Raw genomic sequence first — 22,922 nt, forward strand, 5'->3', positions numbered from 1 at the left:
CAACCAGTGCTCTCAGGAAATGTCAGAGAATGCAAGTCACTGCCTACCAGCATCACCGTAAGAATCACAACAACAGTTAAGCCATTACCTTCAGCTGACCCAGTAAATCAGATTCTTCTACCATCAACTTCCAGAGATGCTATGAAAACAACCAACAAAACAGGGACAAATTTCATTACAGTGAGAAGTCCTGCAAAGAATGGTTCCATACAAATCCAGCAATGTATTAAAAGAAGACTATACCTTGCCCCACACAGAAAAATTCACTCAAAAGGATCAATGTATTATTCCGTTCTCCCACTGCTGTAAAGAATACCTTAGACTGGGTCATTATAAAGAAAAGAGGTTTAGGTGCTCACAGTTCTGCAGGCTGTACAGGAAACATAGTGGCTTCTGCTTGGCTTCTAGGGAGGCCTCAGGAAACTTACAGTCATGGCAGAAGGCAAAGGCATCTCACATGGCAGGAGTAGGAGCAAGAGACAGCAAGGGGGAGGTGCTGCACACATTTAAACAACCAGATCTCACGAGAACTTACTATCGTGAGGACAGTACCAAGGGGAATGGTGCTAAACCATTCATGAGAAACAGCCTCATGATCCAATCATCTCCCACCATGCCCCACCTCGCCCTACCTCCAACACTGGGGATTACAACTCAAGAAATTTTGGTGGGGACACAGATCCAAGCATATCAATCATAGACCTGGGTATAAAAATGAAAACTATAAAATTTCTGGAAGAAAACAGAAGAGAAAATCTTTATATCCTTGAGTTAGACAGAGTTCTTAGACATAATACCAAAAACATGATCCATAAAAGAAAAAAAAAAGGTAAACTGGATTTCATCAAAATTAACAACTTCTGGGACAAGTCATAAACTGTGAGAAAATAGGCCGGGCACGGTAGCTCATGCCTGTAATCCCAGCACTTAGGGAGGCCGAGGTGGGTGGATCACAAGGTTAGGAGTCTGAGACCATCCTGGCTAACACGGTGAAACCCCATCTCTACTAAAAGTACAAAAATTAGCCAGGTGTGGTGGCAGGCACCTGTAGTCCCAGCTACTTGGGAAGCAGAAGCAGAAGAATCACTTGAACGTGGGAGGCAGAGCTTGCAGTGAGCTGAGACCATGCCACTGCACTCCAGCCTGGGCAACAGGGTAAGACTCCATCTCAAAAAAAAAAAATTGTGAGAAAATATTTGTAGGTCACATATCTCTTAAAGAACTTAAATTCAGAATACATGAAGGACTCTCAAAATTCAACAACAAGAAAACAAAAACCCAATACAAAATGGGCAAAGAGGCACATGAAAAAATGTTCAACCTCACTAGTCATTACAGGCATGCAAATGAAAAAGACAATGGGAAATCTCAGCACTTTGGGAGGCCGAGGCGGGCGGATCACGAGGTCAGGAGATCGAGACCAGCCTGGCTAACATGGTGAAACCCCGTCTCTACTAAAAACACAAAAAATTGGCTGGATGTGGTGGCGGGTGCCTGTAGTCCCAGCTGCTCGGGAGGCTGAGGCAGGAGAATTGCCTGAACCCGGGAGGCAGAGGTTGCAGTGAGACGAGATTGCGCCACTGCACTCCAGCCTGGGCAACAGAGTGAGACTTTGTCTCAAAAAAAAAAAAAAAGAGTATTTTTTATATATATATATCATAGGTGATACAGAGGACATATGTATAATAAAAGGAAAAGCACAACATTTATTATAAATATGCGCATGCCTCACAGGTATCCTCAAAATGTACAATTAGAACATACATAGAAATCTATACTCGACACAGAATATACATTCTCCAGGCACATGTAGGACAGCTAAAAACAAAAACCAGACCCTGTATTAGTCCATAAAGAAACCTGCAATAGATTCCAAAGAAACAATATCATACAGACCATGCTCTCAAACTATAATGCAATAAAATTAAAACAATAAATTCCTTGGTTAAAAAATCATAAACAAAATTAATTAGAATTATATAGACTATAATGAAAACACTACATGCCAAAAACTTGTGAGACACAGTAAAAACAATATGCAAAGTTTTATATATATTTCTCAGAAAACACAGGTTAAAAATAAAGGAGTCAAGCTTTCAAACTGGTTAAGAGTAACTAAAAAAAAAACACGAAGGAAGAAAATAATAAAGAAAAAGGCAGATATCAATGAAACAGAGAATTCAAACAAAATATACATATATATGTGTGTGTATATATCTCTTATTTTATTTTATTTTTATTTTATTTTATTTTGAGATGGAGTCTCACTCTACTGCCCAGGCTGGAATGCAGTGGCGCCATCTCAGCTCGCTGCAACCTCTGCCTCTCAGGTTCAAGCAATTCTCCTGCTTCAGCCTCCCGAGTAGCTGGGACTAGAGGCGCGCACCACCGCACCCGGCTAATTTTTGTAGTTTATTTTAGTAGGGACAGGGTTTTGCCACATTGGCCAGGCTGGTCTCAAACTCCTGACCTCAAGTGATCTGCCTGCTTCGGCCTCCCAAAGTGCTGGAATTACAGGCGTTAGCTACTGCACCTGACCCCAAAATATACATTTAAAAAATAAAATTAAAAAAAGAAAAAGCCTGGTGGGCACAGTGGCACATGCCTATAGGCCCAGTTACTCGGGGGGCTGAGGCAGAAGCTTCACTTGAGTCTAGGAATTCTGGGCGTAGTGTGCTACACCAATTAGGTGTCCACAATAAATTCGGCATCAATACCGTGACCACTTGGGAGTGGGGGACCACCAGGTTGCCTAAGGATGGGTAAACTGGTCCAGGTCAGAAATGAAACAGGTCAAAACTGTAGTGCTGGGGCGTGGTGGCTCACACCTGTAATCCCAGCACTTTGGGAGACTGAGGTGGGATGAGTGCTTGAAGCCAAGACTTCTAGACCAGCCTGGGCAACACACTGAGACTCCGTCTCTACAAAAAGTTTAAAAGTTAGCAGGGCATGGTGATTTACACCTGTAGTCCTAGCTACTCAGGAGGCTGAGGCAGGAGGATTGCTTTACCCTAAGAGTTCAAGATTACAGTGAGCTATGATCACAACACTGCACTCCAGCCTGGGAGACAAAACAAGACCCTGTCTCTGGGAAAAAAAAGAGAATGAAAGGCCAGGTGCTTTGGCTCATGCGTCTAATCCCTGCACTTTGGAAGGCTGAGGCAGAAGGGAGGATCGCCTGAGCCCAGGAATTGGAGGCTGCAGTGAGCTAGGATTACACCACTGCACTCTAGCCTGGGCAACAGAGTAAGAAGAGTAAGACTGTATCGCCAAAAAAAAAAAAAAAAAAATTAACCAGGCATGGTGGCACGCTCCTCTAGTCCCAGCTACTTGGGAGGCTGAGACGGGAAATCCACTGAGCCTGGAGGTCGAGCTGCAGTGACTCATGATTGCACCACTGCTCTCCAGCTTGGGTGACACAGCGAGAAGCTATCTCTAAAAATTTTTTTTTAATTAAAGAAAAAGCCAGGCCCAGTGGCTCACGCCTGTAATCCCAGCACTTTGAGACGCCGAGGTGGGTGGATCACTTGAGGTCAGGAGTTCGAGACCAGCCTGGCCAACATGGTGAAACCCCATCTGTACTAAAAATACAAAAATTAGCTGGATGTTGTGGCACATGCTTGTAATCCCAGCTACTCAGGAGCTGAGGTGGGAGAATCCCTTGAACCTGGGAGGTGGAGGCTGAAGTGAGCTAAGATTGCGTCAATGCACTCCAGCCTGGGCCACAGTGAGACTCTGTCTCAAAAAAAAAAAAAAAAAGAAAAAGAAAAAGAAAAAAGGATAAAAACAAAAGCTTGTTCTTTGAAAAGACTAATAAGACTAAACAATAAAAAGAAATTCTAAATAAATAAAACATAAATGACTACAGATTTTTACAAATTAAATCTATATGAAATAGGTAAATTCCTAGAAAATACCAAAATTAATACAAGAAATAACTGGTTTATGTCAACAGGTTTTAAATACACTGAACTAGTTAAGTTTGCCCTCCTAAAAATATCTAGCTTAGATTATTTTTCAGGTAAATTCAAACTTTCAGTAAGAATTCCTATCTTATATAAACTGTTCTTAAAAAATAGAAAAAGAACAAAACCCAACTAGCCCATTTTATGAGGACCGTAGAGTCTTTATTCCAAATCCACATAAGCAAAATACAGGGAAAGAAGGGTATAGTCTTATTTCATTGGTGACACGGTGTGGCTGTGTCCCCACCCAAACCTCATCTTGAATTGTAGCTTCCATAATTCCCACGTGTCGTGGGAGGAACCCAGTGGGAGGTGATTGAATCATGGGGGTGGTGTTTCTCATGCTGTTCTTCTGAGAGGGAATAAATCACTCTTATAAAGGGGTGATTTATTTTATAACAAATTACATTTTTTATATTTTTTTATAGTATTTTATAAAGGGGAGTCCCCCTACACAAGCTCTCTTGCCTGCTGCCATGTAAGACCTGACTATGCTCCTCATTCGTCTTCAGCCATGACTGTGAGGCCTCCCCATCTATGTGGAACTGTGAGTTCATTAAACCACTTTCCTTTACAAATTCCCCAATCTTGGGTATGTCTTTATTAGCAGCACGAGAACAGACTAATACAACTAGTGATTACAGATGTAAAACATCACAATCAAGTAGTGTTTATCTCAGGAAGAACCAGCATCTCCAAATCTAACCAGAAATTTATCATATAAATAGACTAAAAGAGAAAAATAGCCCAGAGCAAGAAACTGAACCTTAATTGATACAGAAAGAGCACTTGATAAAATTCAACATCTACTTATGATAAAAACCTCTGGACTGGGTATGGTGGCTCACAGAAGGACCACCTGAGCCGAGGAGTTCAAGACCAGCCTGGGCAACATAGCAAGACCCCATCTCAAAAAGTAATCATAAAAATAGAAGGAAAGTTCTCTCATTTGCAGATGGTATGGTCATCTGCTTAGAACAACTGATATAATCAGACTATTAGAACTAAAAAGAGTTCAACGAGTTGCAAGGTATAAGATTAACCTACAAAAAGAATTACCACCATTTCTCTATGTAAGCAGTAAAAGCTAACAAAAGACATAATTAAAATAGAAACTATTAAGTACTTCAGAATTTTTAAAACCTTTTTAAGTACTAAAATACATACAGAAAAGTACAAGTCATAAGTTCACAGCTTGAAGATTTTTACAAATTGAACACCTGTATTACCAGCACCCAGATCAAGAAATGGAACCAACTGAGTATTCCAGCATCCTAGAGGCCCCGCTCATGCCCCTCCCACTGACTGAAAGGCAAATACAGTCCTGACTTCTAGCGCCAGGTTCACTTCGCCTGTGTTTGAACTTTACAGAAATAGATTCACATAGTACACACACTTTAAAGGAAAAATTTTTTACAGGAGAGAAAGAATTCCAAAAGGGATAAATATAACACATATTTACAAAACACTCCCCCTTTTTCCTTCAGGGCACACCATTTCTTTTCATTGCTGTAGGCTGTTATTGTTGCAATAATGCTTTCCAAAGTCTATTAGCTACAATTCTAAGAAACTCCAAAGAGCCTGTGCTTCAGTTTGCTTATCATTTTTACAAATTGGAACATAATTTCTAGCAAACTTTCACAAGAAAAAAACAATTTTTCCTATTGTTTATAATTCACTCAGTACAATTTTACTTTCCTCCATTAATTATATTTTCCAAAGATTTGTAATAAAAATGATAAGACAACAGAAATATACAATTTTCAAAAATGAAAGGAACTGATATCAACCCCTCTAGACTAGAACCTGCCTTGGCCTATAGACGGGGGTGAGGCAATGTCTTAAAATTTTGAAAGGACAGGAACATGGGTCATTTAGATATTTACTTGCCCAGAAAGAATCAAATCAAACAATACTTCACAGCCATTTTAAGACTGAACATTCTGTGTCTACAACACAGTTCTATCTGTGATGACCAGGAGTTTTTGAGACAGTAACTAGAAAGGGAAACCATATTTATAAAAGATTACTGTGCTTCCAACCCATGGAGAGTTGATGCTCTTAGCAGTTCCAGACACTGAGCGAAGTGCACTGCTTTTTAGTTCTATTTTCAGAATCCCCTGTAGAGGTTTGTCTTTGGTGGATGGACTGGCTTGCTTAAATAGAAGTTCCTACTGGGCGTGGTAGCTCACACCTGTAGTCTCAGTACTTTAGGAGGCCAAGGCAGAAGGATCGCTCGAGCCCAAAAGTTCAAGACTAGCCTGGCCAACATGGCGAAACCCCCATCTCTATTAAAATACAAAAAAGTTTGCCAAGCATGCTGGTGCAGGCCTGCAGTCCCAGCTACTCAGGAGGCTGAGGCACGTGAACTGCTTCAACCTGGGAGGCGGAGGTTGTAGTGAGCCATGATCACTCCACTGCACTCCAGCCTGGGCGACAAAGCAAGACCCTGTCTAGAAAACAAAACAAAACAAAACAAAAGTACTGACCCTCTACTGACCTACGAATCAGAAGGTCTGGAAGTAAGGACTTGGTGCAAGTGCAGGTTTTAAAATTTCCTCACGCGGGCCAGGCATGGTGGCTCACGCCTGTAATCCCAGAACTTTGGGAGGCTGAAGTGGGAGGATCACTTGAGCTCACAAGTTTCAGACCAGCCTGGCCAACATGGTGAAACCCCATCTCTACTAAAAATACAAAAATTAGCAGGGCGTGGTAATATGTGCCTGTAATCTCAGCTACTTGGGGGGCTGAGGCAGGAGAATTGCTTGAACCTGGGAGGTGGAGGTTGCAGTGAGCCGAGATCACGCCATTGCACTCCAGCCTGGGCAACAGAACAAGACTCCATAAAAAAAATAAAAATAAACACTAAAATTTTCTCATGCGATCCTATGCTTAGCCAATGTTGAAAGCCATGAATATAGTTAACAACGCAGTTGACTAAATGTCTCATTTCATGTTATCACACATCCATGAGACAAATGTTAATATAAGCCACAGAACCTATATGCTCCTTTGAAAACTTACTGGTCACAATTTAAGTCGGTGGCAGCAGCACAATTCAAAATGAGGACGACTGCGCTCCAGGAGTCGGAGGCCTGGCACTGACTTCACTATGGCAACTCACTGTGCCACACCAGACAAGCCAGACAAGTCAGCGTGCTGAGTGTTTGCTCCATTTATAAGAATGAGAAAATGATACTTGTTCTGCTTTCCTCATAAGATGATTGTGTATTTAAATGAAAGTACAAGTTATAAGCCATACTAAACTACAAGAAAGACACTAAATTTAGTCAGAATTAGTTGATGCCTAGGAGTTATTGCAAACGATAGAGACAGATCCAAAATGCGATTTTCAAAATTTAAACCAAGACCTCCCCTTTATTCAACTAACTAACCAACTAAAAACAACCTGTTTTTTAGTTAGATAGGAAAATGGGAAGGCAGTTCTGCCTCTGTTAATGAAAACTGAGGCTTTTCTTTTTCTGCTTCCTGCCTTCAACTCTCTGCAACAGCTCTTTCCAAGCTCAGTTCTTACCACATCAAGAAAAAAACAAAAGTCAAGTAACTCAATTTCTTTCTTTCTTTTTTTTTTTTCTTTGAGACAGAGTCTTGCTCTGTTGCACAGGCTGGAGTGCAATAGCGTGATCTCAGCTGACAGCAACCTCTGCCTCCCAGGTTCAAGCGATTCTCCTGCCTCAGCCTCCTAAGTAGCTGGGATTACAGGCGCCTGCCACCACACCCGACTAATTTGTGTATTTTTAGTAGAGACGGGGTTTCACCATGTTGGCCAGGCTGGTCTTGAACTCCTGACCTCAGGTGATCCACTTGCCTTGGCCTCCCAAAGTGTTGAGACTACAGGCATGAGCCACCGTGCCTGACCAAGTAACTCAATTTCTAGGGAACTAGTCTAATTTTTTTCTAGAAAAAGAAAAAAATATATATATAATATATATACACACACACATATATGACGAAACACAAACCTCAGCCACAGTGCTGCGAATGCGATCCACCACCTGTTCAAAGTCCACCAAGCTGAAGAGTGGCTGCTGCTTGAGACGGTGCAGCTCTGCAGCAAAAGTGTCTTCCTGGTTTTTCAAAATGGATCCTGCAAAATAGGAAGGCACCATCAAAGGAGGACAGAGAATACCCAGGACAGTCAGGGTTTTCTGGGGAGGGCTAATCTCGGTGGGGCAGCAACTTCACCTGCTTCTCAGACAAATGTCATGATTCTGCTACAATCTCAGGATAGGAATATTATCGACCACTCAGCTCTGACCAGGCATGCTGGGGGGCCACACAGTGTTAAGAAGAGCTTTTGAGGGTGCGGTACATTGGACAAGGAGATTTCTACCTTTTCTAGTCAGGTTCACATTTTGATTCTCAAACATCTGGACAGATTCTCCAACAAATAGGATTTTTTCAGCAACCCTCACTGGAATGTAGGATGGCAAAATCTCCACTCGTAGGGAAAACTGCTTCAGAGATGGTGCCAGCATGTTCTCTTCCTCAATCAGGCGCTAGTCAAGGAAAGAGTACACATCAAGATGAAGTACGAAGCAAGAAAAGGAAAACAAGAAAATATCTAGTAACTCTCCCAACCCATGATTTAAAGTAAAGACGCAGGGACTTCAAATCTGGTGTTGCACAGTTCTCGAACCACCCATTTTGGAGAGACGTATTTCATCTTCAGGCAGCAGAGTGGCATGGTGGAAGTAAGAGTGGCTTTTTAAATACTGGGACTTGGGCCTTCACTCTGCCTTTACTACTGAGTAAACACTTGCACAGTTGACCAGCTTCCTTACTTATACAATGAAAGAGGTGGTCTTTTTTGTTTTCCAGGTCTTCTCTCTCTGTCTGCTCTGCTGGTGCTCCTCAGGGCACTGTCCCAGACTGTCTTTTCCTCTCAGCCTACACTTCTTATACAATCACATCATCTTCTGTGACTGATCAGTGGAACAGATAGTTCTAATTTTTAGGTCACAGACTTCTCTGCAATCATAAAAGCTATGGACCTTCCAGACAAATGTACAGAAATATCACATTTCATGAACCTTCTGAAGCCACCCAAGGGCCCCAGATTAAAAATCTCCAAGCTCCATGCTGATGATTCCATAGGTAGATTTGGAGCAAGCTGGAGTGCTCTCATGAGCCCCAGGTTCAGCCCACTGAACATTTCCCACAAGTTCCTCAAACTCAACATGCCCGCCATTAGACCCATCTTCTTCCCCGCATACCAGCAGTATACACCCCTATCATGACTACTTGCCCAGTTGCTGAAGGCAGAAACCTGGGTATCATCAATGACTCTTCCCTCTTGACTCATTTCCAAGCACTCACTAGGCCTATCGATTCCACCTTCTAAACATCTCTCACACCTCTTTACTCTTTTTTCATATTCAATGTTAGTATCTTTGGTTTAGGGGACTATTATTTTCACCTAAGTCTCCCCAACACTCTCTTAACTGGTCGACTGGCCTCTAATCTTGATTTTTAAAAAAATGATTCCCCATACAGCATCCAGAGTGATTTATCATGAAGTCTGGCTGTGGTACCCACTTGCTTAAAATTCAATAGCCCTCAACTCTTTTCAGGTTCAAGTACAAATTCATTTCTACTGTTTACATGCACCTTTGTGATCTTGCCTCTGCTTAACTCAAGTTTCATCAAGTACCAACTTAAAAGTTTCAAGTACCACCTCTCCCTCACACCATCTCTTATAATATTTTACTTCAGTCTTTACTTGACCATTTCAATTGAATTACTACTGTTTCCCTAAATGAACCATGTCCTTAATGGCCCCTGTACCTTTACACAGATCATTCCTTCTGCCTGGATATCTCTTGATCACTCCTCCCAAACTCTTTGCCATTTAGACATACCTTCCACTGAGAAGCCTTCTCTAGTCACTCCAAGACCCTATCCCATGACCATGTTCCAAGAATACCCATATTTAGTCTTTTCAGAGCACTTAGTACACTGTAATGTAACTTTTCTACATATTCTAAATATTACATTTTCTGTAATGTTTACTTTTCTACATATCTTCCCCTAAGCTATGAGCTCCTTAGGGACAGAGACTACTGCTTTTTATTTGTATCACCTAGAACAATGCCTGGCACATAACAGGCATTCAATGAAATACTGCCACAGGATAAATGAATGAATGGATGGATGGATGGATGAATATGGACACTGTACAACTTTGAGGAGTCTAATCAAAACACCAAATGGCCAGGTGCGGTGGCTCACGCCTGTCATCCCAGCACTTTGGGAGTCCAAGGTGGGTGGATCACCTGAGGTCAGGCATTTGAGACCAGCCTGGCCAATATGACAAAACTCCGTCTCTACTAAAAATCTGAAAATAAAAAATATGAAAATGAGCCAGGCGTGGTGGCACACACCTGGTCCCAGGTACTTGGGAGGCTGAGGCAGGAGAATTGCTTGAACCTGGGAGGCAGCGGCTGCAGTGAGCCAAGATTGCGCCATCACACTCCAGCCTGGGCGACAGGTGAGAATCTGTCTCAAAAAAAAAAAAAAAGAAAAAAACTCCAAACTGTATTTAAAATCTAAAACGTAGCTAGCTATTCCATTAGAGTAGCTATATCTATATAAGTAAGACTTATAATCTCTTAAATGCATATATTGGGAAAGCGGAAACAAAAAGAATCTCACAAACATATTTTCTATTTTATAGTCTCACACCAGTTAAGATAAAGCCAAATGTTTACATCCAAAGAATTGATGGAAGGTGCTCAGCTATGAGCTAAGAAGGGATCACCAGAAGATCATTTGGCTGCATGCTTTTCTGACTCCTGGTAGGAGGGTGCTAGGCTGCTTTTTGGGCTCTCACCAAGTCCTGGAGTTCTCTCAGTTGTTTTCCTGTCAGTCCCCCAATGCCCAGATCCTCCTCGTCCTCTTCTGGCTGAGCACTGACATTACCAGAAGATGGACCCTGTTTGATAAAGAATTCTTCATGCTGGTCCAAGAGGAGTCCGTGGAGCATCCAGGCTGACAGTTGTTTATACATGACCCCATGACAAACGGCCAGGATTCTGGGCAGAGCGGAAAGTAAGAGGCTTAGAAGTCATGCTTTAAACTGTTACACGATAAACAGAGGTCTGAGAGTTTGATGAGTCATAAGGGAAATAACCAATTAAGTTAAAAATAATTGTGCTATTTTAATTTAAATGTGGGTGAACTAACTCACTGAATTTCCATATTTGCAGCCTACATAATGAAATCTAAAATGTTCAGTATATGTGCTGATATTATTTTAGGGAAGACATTTTCTTCCCTTCTTTTATGTAATTTTCAAAACTGATGGATCCTAAATATGTACAACTGTTTGATAGCAATAAAAAATAAAAATAATAAAAAATTTTAAAAATGGACTTAATGGAGTCTCTTTTTGGCTACCACAGTATTAAATGTGTTTTATTTTTGTTGGAATCACATAGGGAGAGAGCATCCATGCGTGAGGGCCAGGTATACACGAGAAACTATTATCTAGCAAAATTCAGAAACTAAAACAAAATGCAGAATGGTTTTTGGGGAACAGGCTATTCAGATGGTCTCAACGGATCATCCACCAGATAGTGTATTAATTAAAAGGGGAACATGTACCTCTACAATGGAGCAGTACGTGATGAAAACACCTAAGCCAAGCGATCCAACGGCACAACACCAGTCATGGGGTAAACTTACTTTCTGTGCCTTCTAATATGATGTAATGGGAAATAATACCACCTACATAGTATTCTTGCCAAAAAAGTTTAATCCAGATCTAATCATAGGGAAACAATAAATCCAGATTGTGGAACATTATACAGGACAGCTGGTCAGGACTCTTAAAATGTTGACGTCATCCACAACACCAAGAACAACAAAAGGCAAGGGGGATGGTTCTAAATTAAAAGAGACTAAAAAGACATGAGAACAAAATGTAGTATGTGAACACTGATTGGATCCTGGACAGGAAAAAAAAAGAAGAATAGCTATGAAGGAATTCTGGGGGACAACTAGAAAAATTTGGATATAGTATTATTGAATTAATGTTAGCTTTCTTGGGTGTAATATGGAATTGACGTTCTATAAGAAAATCCCTTTTTATTTTCTTTCTTTTTCTTTTTTTTTTGAGACAGGGTCTCACTCTGTTGCCCAGGCTGGAGTGCAGTAGCATGATCATGGCTCACTGCAGTTTCGACCTCCTAGACTCAAGCCATCCTCCCACCTCAGCCTCCTAAGTAGCTGGGCCCACAGGGGCATACACCATGCTTATTTTTTTTTTTTTTTGTATTTGTAGAGATGGGGTCTCACTATGTTGCCTGAGCTGGTCTCCTAGGCTCAAGCTATCCACCCAACTTGGCCTCTCAAAGTGCTAGGAACACAGGTGTGTGCCACCATGCCCAGCCAAGAATGCCTTTTTTCTAAAGTGATATAAGATGAAGTATTTAGGGGTTAAGTGTTGGGATATCTGTGACTACTTTCAAATGATTCTGCAAAAAAAGTTTGTGTATTTCACATATATGTATAGAAGGAGAAAAAGAGAAATCAAATGTGGGAAATGTTAACAAATGGTGAAACTAAAGGATATACTAGCGTTTGTTTGGGTTTGTTTTTTGTTTTGAGACAGGGTCTCGTTCTATCATCCAGGCTGGCTTACAGTGGCGAGATCTCAGCTCAACCTCCTGGGCTAAAGCAATCCTTCTGCCTCAGCTTCCCATAGCTGGGACTACAGGCAGGCACCACACCTGGCTAATTTTTTCATTTTTAGTACAGACAGGGTCTCACTATGTTGCCCAGGCTGGTCTCAAACTCCTGGGCTCAAGTGATCCCTCTGCCTCAGCCTTCCAAAGTGCCGGGATTGTAAGTGTGAGCCACCGAGCCCGGCCTACAAGTGTTTTGTTATACGTTTCTTTCAACTTTTTTGTAGGTTTAACATTTTTTAAAATAAAAGGTTGGGAGAAAAAGAAATTACAAGAGCTTGAGCATGTTATTTGTAGTATGCTAACTGAATGGAATCTCGCTTTAAAAACATCACATGTGAAGCTATTTACATTTATGCATTTCTGAGTATGTGGTCTGTAAAGTTTGGTCCCTACAAACACAGAACAAACATGTATATACAATATCATCTACATAAGATTTCATATTCCATACACAAAAGTATAATAGAGAATAATTAAGTCCCTAAGGCATGTTCTGGAAAGTTTCCCGCTGTAATGAGGGTTTACTCATGTAGTGGTAAGAGCGGAGATTAAGAGCTGTGAGTGGCCTGGCCAGGTGCGGTGGCTCACACCTGTAATCCCAACACTTTGGGGAGCCAACATGGGAGGATCGGTTGAGCCCAGGAGTTCAAGACCAGCCTGGGCAACACAGCAAAACCTCATCTGTATAAAAAATTAAAATAAAATAAGAAAAAAGGAAAAAACAAAGAGAGCTGTGAGTGGCCTCAGGAAACCATCTATTACAATTTTTCAATGAATGTCACAATTTTTTTAAAACAAGGAAAATGGAGAAATGGAAAGATCAAACAGGCAGTCTTTGATCACACTCTACACATATTTTTATGCAGTTGTAATCACAAGATAAATACAATTTTGTATCATTTGTCAGTATATATTTATACAAAATATTTTGCATGTGATAGTACCTATACTTTTAGTGGCTTTATAGTCTATCAAGTGAACATATCATTATTTGAATTTTCTTCTACTGTAATTTTCTAATTTCCTGATATAGTACACAACATTGCAATGAACATGTTTGTGTATATAGTTATTTTCTTCTATTAAATAATTTTGTTAGGATAAAATTCCTAAGAGTGGCATCATGGGATTATAAAGCATAAACATTTTTAAGGACCTTCAATTTGAAAATACCAGCTACTCAAATACACATGTTTAGACATAGCAAGCAACATCTGGCACATGTAATGGAATTCCTGCAAGGATAACAAGATCTAAACATTTAAAAACATTGCCTCAAGGTCATCCAGGCAGCTAAATCCTGGTTTTGACACTCAACACTCTATAGCCCTTTGCAATGCCTGAGCCATAATAAAGGCTACATGGGCTCTTCTGCTCATGGAGCTTTTTCTATCCTGGTCATAACCTTCCCAAGAGGGAAACCTGAAATGACCTGAAAATAAAACATGTGAGAACTCAAATAATTTGACCACCCACCTCCACCACCGACTCCCAGTTAAGCCATGACTTACTTTTCCAGTGCACTTCGAACAGGAGGCAACCCCCCACAGCTGTGTTTGTAGACTGTTTCCAGAATTTGACAACCATGAATCTGGAAAATACGGCCTTGTCAAACTGGATTCCATTCTAACAGTCCATGCAAGACAAATTCTTATTCCATATTCAACCAAGAGGGCACAATCTAGGAGAGATTGGGGATAAACTTTCTCCTAAGATTTACATATAGTGGTTCTCAAAGAGGGACCACTCTCCCATCAGCGGCATCACCTGGGGGCTCATTAGACACGCAAACTCTTGGTTAAAACCCAGCACTCAGTGGTTCCACAAGCCCTCCAGGTGATTCTAATGCACAGTAAAGTATGAGAACCACTGCACTTAAAGCAACCAGAATCATTTAGAGTTGGAACACCAAAGCCAAGGAAAGCTCTTTATTTCAAGTTAAGGTCCAATTCAGTCTACTTCTAAAGTACATACTTTTTCAAAAATCCTCTGCCTCTATGTTCTTCAGACTTTTAATTTTACCACTTTGAGGTATAATTTACCATGAAATTCACTCGTTTTAAGCATACTGATCAACAATTTTTAATAAATTTCAAACACTGGGCAACCATTACCACAATCCAGTTTACAACATTTCCATTGCTCCAAAAAGCCCCTTTGTGCCTGTTTGCAATCAATCTCCATTCTCGCCCCCAGCCTAGAATCTTGACCGCCTGATTTGTAAAAACTCTGAAGAGCCTTGGTACACTAGTTTCTCTACCACCATCCTGGCAGGAAGGAAGATTCACCCATCTGCAATCCCCCTCTTTTCCACTCTCCTTACCATAGCCAGCAGAAGTTGAAGGCCAACCAAGACGTGCAGCTAGGCCTGGCTTCCTTATGCTGTCCTCTTTAGCTCTACTTGCCTAGAAGGTCCCCTTTAATTCTGGGAGACAGTTTAATCTAGTGGTTAAGAGCACACTCTTTGGAGCTAGATAGAGCTGGGATATAAACCCATTTGCTACTATCTGTGTGACGCTGGGCATATCCCTTAACCTACTTAGCCCTTTAGTGGATTGTGTGTGATATTGTATTTAAGGCACTTAGCACAGTGTCTAGTACGCAACAAGTGACAGTAAAAGCTGCATGTTGTTATTTGATGAGGGCAATTAGTTTTGAAGGGCCAATGAGCACCCACTACTGGCTTTGCTGGCACAGCATGAATGTAGCAGAGCACTTGTTTCTACACTTACACAGTTAAAAATGACGCAGCAATGTGGCAGATTAATTGGTTTACTAGTTATATTAATGAAACTGAACACGCCTAATAAGCTAAGGCACAAATAAAAATCTTTAAAAAATGAAGACTTGAACTAAAGATGTTTAATCCATTTGTCCACTTGATTCAGTTGTAGACCAATTCAATAGGACAGCAGATTCTTCTAATATGAAATCTCAAAGCATTTATTCCTCAGAATTATTAACTGCCCAGAAAGGCAGTCTCCTGACTTCTCAATACACCTGATAAAAACTTGTGATAAGAATAGGCTTATTTAATAAACATCTGGCCTTCACTCACTGATCTCAAAATTCTCAGAAAGCTGCCAGCACACTAACCGTAAACCTATTACCTTCCTCCTAAGAATTAACTTTCTGCTTCACACCCAACAGTTCTAAACTCTTACTGCAGGTTCCTCTCACCTGCAAACATCCACAGCATTTTTTTTCTTACCCCAACAACATTCTTGGGCACATCTACTAACATTTCCTCTATCTTCTGGACCAGGAGGTGTTTAAAGACAGAGTCATATTTTTGCATTCCTGACACTTAACATGATAACCAGGTAGATATTGAATGAATGAATGAATAAATAAAAACTACTAAAAACTAGGGTCTTCGAAAAAGAATGTACAGCAAGATTAATTAGTAATATTTCCTCAGTGCTTAGCAAAGCAAAAGGAATAAGGAAAGTTCTCACCTTTTGACTTTTAATTTGTTCCACTACAACCATCACAGAGGGAAAAAGAAGCTGAAACTGCAAAGTAGAGAATAATTAGAAGGGTATGTAATCAAATGTAAGGGAAAAAAAAATCAACTCAGGAAATGCTTTTGTTTCTAAACAGTTCAACTTAAGATAAAATGGCAATACCAAAGAACAGTCAAGATTCAGTATCCTAAGGCAACTGGATGTGGAGGTTCACTGCAGATAGGAAGAGGACGGCAGAGAGAAGCAGTTTCTTTCTTTCTTTTTTTTTTTTTTTTGAGACAGGGTCTCACTCTGTCACCCAGGCTGGAGTATAGTGGTGGGATCCCAGCTCACTGCAACCTCCGCCCCTGGATTCAGGAGATCCTCATGCGTCAGCCTCCCGACTAGCTGGGACTACAGGTGCACACCACCACAACCGACTAATTTTTGTATGTTTAGTAGAGATGGGGTTTCACCATTTTGGCCAGGCTGGTCTCCAGCTCCTGACCTCAAGTGATCCAACCGCCTCAGCCTCCCAAAGTGCTGGGATTACAGGCATGTATCACCATGCCCAGTAGGGAAGCAGTTTCTATTTCTGAGGCTGGCATACTTGTTAATACTGATGTCAATATAGAGCAGTAATATTAGCATTAATATCAGACATTAAGTTTTAACCATATTTGGAAATCTTTAAACAGTTTTGATCTAGTAAAGCATACAAAATGCACAAAATATAAAATGTTAGGCGCTGAATCCGGAAGAAAAAAGTTCTCAAAAATAGTATCATAAATTAGATTATTCTAACACTATCAACAGATTGCAAGGCATTTGGTTATTTGGTCAGCATACCTGGTCTAGGGAGTAGTTGACATGTGATATGGAGAGATGGGGATCACCCAGGAACTGCAACAAAACACGCTGTGATTAGGGCTCCACACAAAATATCTCAAATCTATTTGATCTACAAAAATGAGAAGAGAATCTCATGATGGGCTTAGTATTAATTTTAGGCTATTGAGAACCGATAATTTAATCAGGTTATTAATCCTGATTTTCAGGCCATAAAGAAACCAAGCCAGGGCTCTTAAAACTCACCAAAGAGTCTGTGCCATGATCTGTAAGCCACTCTGATCACAGGCTGGGCAATCACTGAGAGGACACTGCAGGAAATTGCTCACTCTTAACTACCTGACCTTATCAAAGGGCATTTCAGATTCAAGAACATGCCCTAATCCACTATCCCAGAGGTGTTTCCTGTATCTCCTCCTTCTTACCTCTTGTTCCAAATCAAGCAGTGCTTGGCGATAAGGCTGCAAAACAGAATCCAGCCCTGTGCAGAAGGCCCTCAGGTAGATTCCATGTAACCCACCTTGGCCCTGCTGAGATGGATGGTGATCCTGAAATCAAACAAACAGAAGCCAACTTCTCAGCTCAGGCCCTGAAACTTGAGAAAGACATTATCTGGCTTGTTCCTTTTCAGAGTTCTATAAACAAACCAATTAGAGGTCTTGCCTTCACTTGAATATTTCCAGTGATGAGAAATCCATTACTTATTTCACATGAATTACCGATAAATTCACTGAAAGCTTGACACAGCTCCTGCCCTCTAGAGGTGTACACCCACCGAGAACAGGACCCACCTGTTGTTGCACATGGCCCGTGTACTGCTCAATGAACTCAGTGAAGCGAATATAGTCTGTGCCGAGCCGGCAGAGTCGATTCAGGACACTGGTCTCACTGGGGTGGAGGAAAGGGAAGTCCTGCGATACCTGTGGGAAGAGGAACACTACCGAAAACACTGCCAGTCACTGCCTCAACTCTCAGGCACTTCAAATGCTTCATACTACACACTTACCGTTTCTTTCTCAAGATGTCCACTGAAAGGTGTTAAGTTCTGAATAACAATGTATTTCCAAACCACTTCAAAGGGGTTCCCTATCCCTGACCCAATTATTTGCTTCTTAAATTAGGTAACACACGCTAAATAATTTAAACAATACAAAATAGCGTACATTAAAAATAAGTCAACCACCCCAGAAGCAGCCGCTATTACCTACTTCTTAAGCAATCTTCTAGGGATGGTCTATAAGGATATGGGGGTTTTGACCTGGTTGCCACTAAGTCTCAGCAACATTGCTCAAACAGGGGTCTGCAGACTCTATGGGTTTCTCAGACATATTCTTAGGATTTACAAATTCTCTATTAAAGTTTTCATTCCAGTAAAAATCTAAAATTAAACATACTATTATCTGTAAATGTACCTTATAACTGGCCATATAAATTTAGTGTCCATATTTGCATTTGTATTTTTAATTCAAATGAAACCCAAATGATAGCCTAATATGCTATATATATAAAGGTTTCACAGCAGTTCAGGTAGAAAAAAGTAGTAGGAAAATATATTCCTTCAACCAACTTTTTAAAAACACTGTGGTAAAATGCATATAACAAAATCTACCATTTTAGTTATTTTAAGTATATAGTTCAGTGGTATGAAGAACATTCACAGTGTTGTACAACCATCACCACCATCCATCTCCAGAACTTTTCTGTTTGCCCCAAATGAAACTCCGTATCCAGCCCCTGCCAAACACCACTCTGCTGCCTGTGACTTTGACTACTCTAGTTACCTCATCCAAGTGGAATCATTCAGGCTGGGAGCAGTTGCTCACGCCTGTAATCCCAGCATTTTGGGAGGCCGAGGCGGGTGGATCACCTGAGGTCAGGAGTTCAAGATGATGAAACCCCACCTCTACTAAAAATATGAAAATTAGCCAGGCATAGTGGTGGGCGCCTGTAATGCCAGCTACTTGGGAGGCTGAGGCACGAGAATTGCTTAAACCCAGGCGGCAGAGATTGCAGTGAGCCGAGACTGCACCACTGCACTCCAGCCTGGGCAACAAAGCAAGACTCTGTCTCAAAAAAAGTGGAATCATTATTTCTCCTTTTGAGACTGGCTTATTTCAGTTCATCCATGTTGTAGCATGTGCCAGAATTTTCCTTCCTTTTTAAGGCTGAACAATATTCCCTTGTATGTATATACCGCATCTCAGTTACCTATTCGTCCCTGCACTGACACTTGCTTCCACCTTTCAGCTATTGTGAATAATGCTCGGTGAACATGGGGGTACAAGTATCTGTTGGGTCCCTGCTTTTACTTGTTTTGGGATATACCCTGAAGTGGAACTGCTAGATTATATGGGAATTTTATATTTAATTTTTTTTTTTTTTTTTTTAGAGACAGTTTCATTCTGTCACGTAGACTGGAATACAGTGGTGGGTTCATGGTTCACTGTAACCTCAAACCCCTAGGTTCAACCAATTCTCCCGCCTCAGCCTCCAGAATAGCTAGGACTGCAGGCATGTGTCACCATGCCCAGCTAATTAAAAAAATTTTTTTTGTAGAGATGTAGTCTTGCTCTGCTGCGCAGGCTAGCCTCAAACTCCTGGCATTAACTGATCCTCTAGCCTCACCCTCCCAAAGTGCTGAGATCACAAGTGTGAGCCGCTGTGCCTGGCCTTTATTTAATTTTTTGAAGAACTGCCATACCATGTTCCACAATGGCTGTAACATTTTACATTTCCATTACTATATCCCAGGTACTGTGCTAATACTTTCAGACAAAAGAGTGAACAAAATCAGATGCAATTACTGCTCCAAAGGAACTTAGCATATTATAAATGGATGGATATATAATATGGATTATACGTGGATGCCATTTTTACATAACAGTAAATGTGGTAACAAATAAGCAAAGAAAAATTTTTCTGTTACCGAGTCCACAGAAAATTGATTAGGAATCCAATTAATGTAGATTTTAATGACACAATGCTAATCACTTCTTCAAGTTAGTAACTTAAGAGGTTGCACAACACGGTGCTTAAGAACCTGGTCTCTGGAGCCTGACTGCCTGGGTTTGAATCCCTGAGTTGCCTTTACTTGCTTGAAAGCTTAGGCAAGTTACTATACCTGTCGGTACCTCAGTTTTCATACCTATAAACTGAAGAAAATAACTGTGAGGATTAAATGGCCGGGCGTGGTGGCTCAAGCCTGTAATCCCAGCACTTTGGGAGGCCGAGGCGGGCGGATCGCGAAGTGAGGAGATCGAGACCATCCTGGCTAACACGGTGAAACCCCGTCTCTACTAAAAATACAAAAAAAAGAAATTAGCCAGGCGTGGTGGCGGTCGCCTGTAGTCCCAGCTACTCCGGAGGCTGAGGCGGGAAAATGGCGTGAACCTGGGAAGCGGAGCTTGCAGTGAGCCGAGATCGCGCCACTGGGGGCGACAGAGCGAGACTCCGTCTCAAAAAAAAAAAAAAAAAAAGAAAATAACTGTGAGGATTAAATAAGTTAATACATGTGTAAAGCACATGTCCCAAGCACACAGCCAGTGCTCAACACACGTAAGCAATTTTATATTATTAACAAGACAGCTCTACCAGTTATCACGTGATACTACTATTAAAATTGGCTTTTGAGTGTTTCTTTTCGGCAGTTTTCGAAAAGTTCAATATCTAATTATTCTGAAACAGCACACAACATCTTGAAGTTACTGATACCATTCTGTACAACATAGTTATATGAACAGGCTGAGAAATCCTGTATTAAAATAATGGTCATTTGAATTTATTGATTTAGTCATTTTGTTTACTTTTAATTTATAAAAATATTTGATTTTATAGTTGTTTAAGAGCATTATGCTTGAGTTTATAACTAGCTTACGTATATACATATTCAATATAATAAAATAATTTTCATCAACACTTGGCACTCATGACAACTTTTCCCTTCATTCAAGTGTAAAAGACACTGCTCTGCAGAAAGTATGTAATTCTTGCTGTCTTTGTCTTCTTTTCTTCCATCAATACCTAAACACCTGCTATGTGGCAGAAACTGTGCTAGGTGCTCCAGGTAGACGAATGAAGAAGACCACTGTGGTCTTCGCTCCCAGGGGCAATCTATGTGGGAGAAAGGCTAAAAACAGGTAACAACGATACATTATGAATTGTGACAAATCCTATTAGAGAAATAAACAAGTTGATGGAGAATAATGGCATCGGGAGGATGCTTAATTTAAAGATGTGCTCAGAGAAAGTTTTTCTGATAAAGTGACTTTAAAGCTGAGACCTTAAGGATGAAAAGGTAGAAAATACCTGATGGAGAATTTTTCATAAGAAACAAACGAAGGGAAAAGATGAATTACTTGTTGCTGTCTCCCCCACCCCTCCCTAGCTATCTTTCCTGTACTGTGTTCTCTCTTTTCATTCTGAACCGTCAGGCACCCACATACTTCCTGAATACTGTCCTCCTATATGCCTGACATTGTACTAAGCTCTATGGAGAACAGTGAAATATTGAATTAGTCTTCAAAGACCTACAGGTGAAAGATAATTGAAACTCCACCACACAAATCTTCACCTATTTTTTTCAAAAATTCACCTAAACTCTCAAACCCCAAATACACATTCATAAATAATAACGAAATGAATCTGTTTGATTGATAGGTTTTATCGACTAAGAATGTACCTTTTCTGCTCTTCCACAGTCTATTTGCCAATTCTTCTAAGAATAGGCGTGTCTTGGTGATCAGACGGACCTAGATTTCAATCTTGCCACTACCAGGACTGGCCAGCATAAAGTTCTCTGAGCTTCAGTTTGCTCATTTGGTAACCGGTAGAAACAATACCTAAATGACTAAATTATTGAGAAATTAGATAACATTACTGGAAGCAGAAGCAGGTAAGAGTACTTCAAATACTGAAGCCAGACAGACCTGGGTTCAAAACTAAGCTCTGTTAATTACTAGCTATGTGACCCCGATAGTTATTTAACATTCTAAACCTAGGTTAATCTGTAAAATGGATACAGATGGCTGTGAGGATTAAATAAGATAATGCATACGGAACATCATACATTCCTGGTTACACAAAGGCCCCCTACTAAGTGCTTTACCTAGTGCAGAAATTTCCTGGTAAAGGAGTAATGAGGGAAACACCGCAGGCTCTCGATTTCATTTTTTCATTCAACAAACTTTACCGAGCGCTTACCAAGTGTCTGGGAGCTCTGTATTTGGCCCAGTCCTTGAAAACTCAAACAATGCACGTGTGAAAATAAACAGGAGAAAGTACCTCCCACACTTCTAAATCATTCCCCAGCAACTGACACCTGGACCTCAGGCCCTTTCCTCGCCCCGCCACAGGCGGGGCTCTTCGAGGTCTGCCCTCCGTTTTCTAGCGTAGGCCCAGCCTCTCTAGGTGTCACATCAGCCTTGACCCTAAGGGGCTGCCCTCCAGTCACCTGTCCAGGGACAAGTCCCCAGCCCTGGAAGCCTCGCCCGCTAGGTCCCTCAGCCTAGTCCCCCAGGTGCTGACTCAGGTCCGCCGCTCCTGCACTCCCTGGTTCCCGCGCTCTGCGCCGCACAGTACCTGCAGGCCACTCCGCTTGTTCCAGGTGAAAATAGACCCAGGGTACCCGCTCAGGGCCAAGAGCAGTTCGTGGATCATTCCCACAGCGGACCTCGAGTCCCTGGATACTTCACCCCCTCCTCCAGCGCACCTCCAGGCGACCACGAGGGGAGTGCTTCCCCTTCCACACGCGCACCAGCCCCTGGGTCGGGCGGTTTGTGCCGAATCAACCCACCGAGACAATCGCTGCGGCGGACCGGACGGAAAGCTGGGAAGCGGTCGCGGCTGAGTTCCGGAAGTTCGGCGGCTCCACTGGGCCCACCCGCTACTCCCGCCCAGGCTCCGCGGAGACTGAGTCGCGGGCGCAGCCCTCGCGCATGCGCCCTCGGTGCCCC

At 41.5% G+C, this 22,922-nt stretch overlaps 1 protein-coding gene across 2 annotated transcripts in view; it reads right to left on the reverse strand.

Annotated features, from left to right (window-relative positions):
* TUBGCP4 (tubulin, gamma complex associated protein 4) overlaps positions 1-22,916 on the reverse strand; it is a 34,874-nt gene extending 11,958 nt beyond the window's left edge. For both annotated transcript variants that reach the window (XM_011989206.1, XM_011989205.1), the window contains exons 1-10: positions 22,549-22,916; positions 17,763-17,891; positions 17,397-17,519; positions 16,972-17,025; positions 16,135-16,191; positions 14,188-14,267; positions 10,819-11,020; positions 8,320-8,485; positions 7,949-8,073; positions 89-139 (exon numbers count right to left, since the gene is read on the reverse strand). In XM_011989206.1, coding sequence (XP_011844596.1) covers positions 89-139; positions 7,949-8,073; positions 8,320-8,485; positions 10,819-11,020; positions 14,188-14,267; positions 16,135-16,191; positions 16,972-17,025; positions 17,397-17,519; positions 17,763-17,891; positions 22,549-22,626 — 1,065 coding nt within the window. In that variant the 5' untranslated portion in view covers positions 22,627-22,916. The remainder of the gene's footprint in view (positions 1-88; positions 140-7,948; positions 8,074-8,319; positions 8,486-10,818; positions 11,021-14,187; positions 14,268-16,134; positions 16,192-16,971; positions 17,026-17,396; positions 17,520-17,762; positions 17,892-22,548) is intronic.
* Between the last annotated feature and the right edge of the window lie 6 nt (positions 22,917-22,922).

Source organism: Mandrillus leucophaeus, unplaced genomic scaffold (genome assembly GCF_000951045.1).
Source record: "Mandrillus leucophaeus isolate KB7577 unplaced genomic scaffold, Mleu.le_1.0 Scaffold35, whole genome shotgun sequence".
NCBI classification, from domain to species: Eukaryota; Metazoa; Chordata; class Mammalia; order Primates; family Cercopithecidae; genus Mandrillus; species Mandrillus leucophaeus.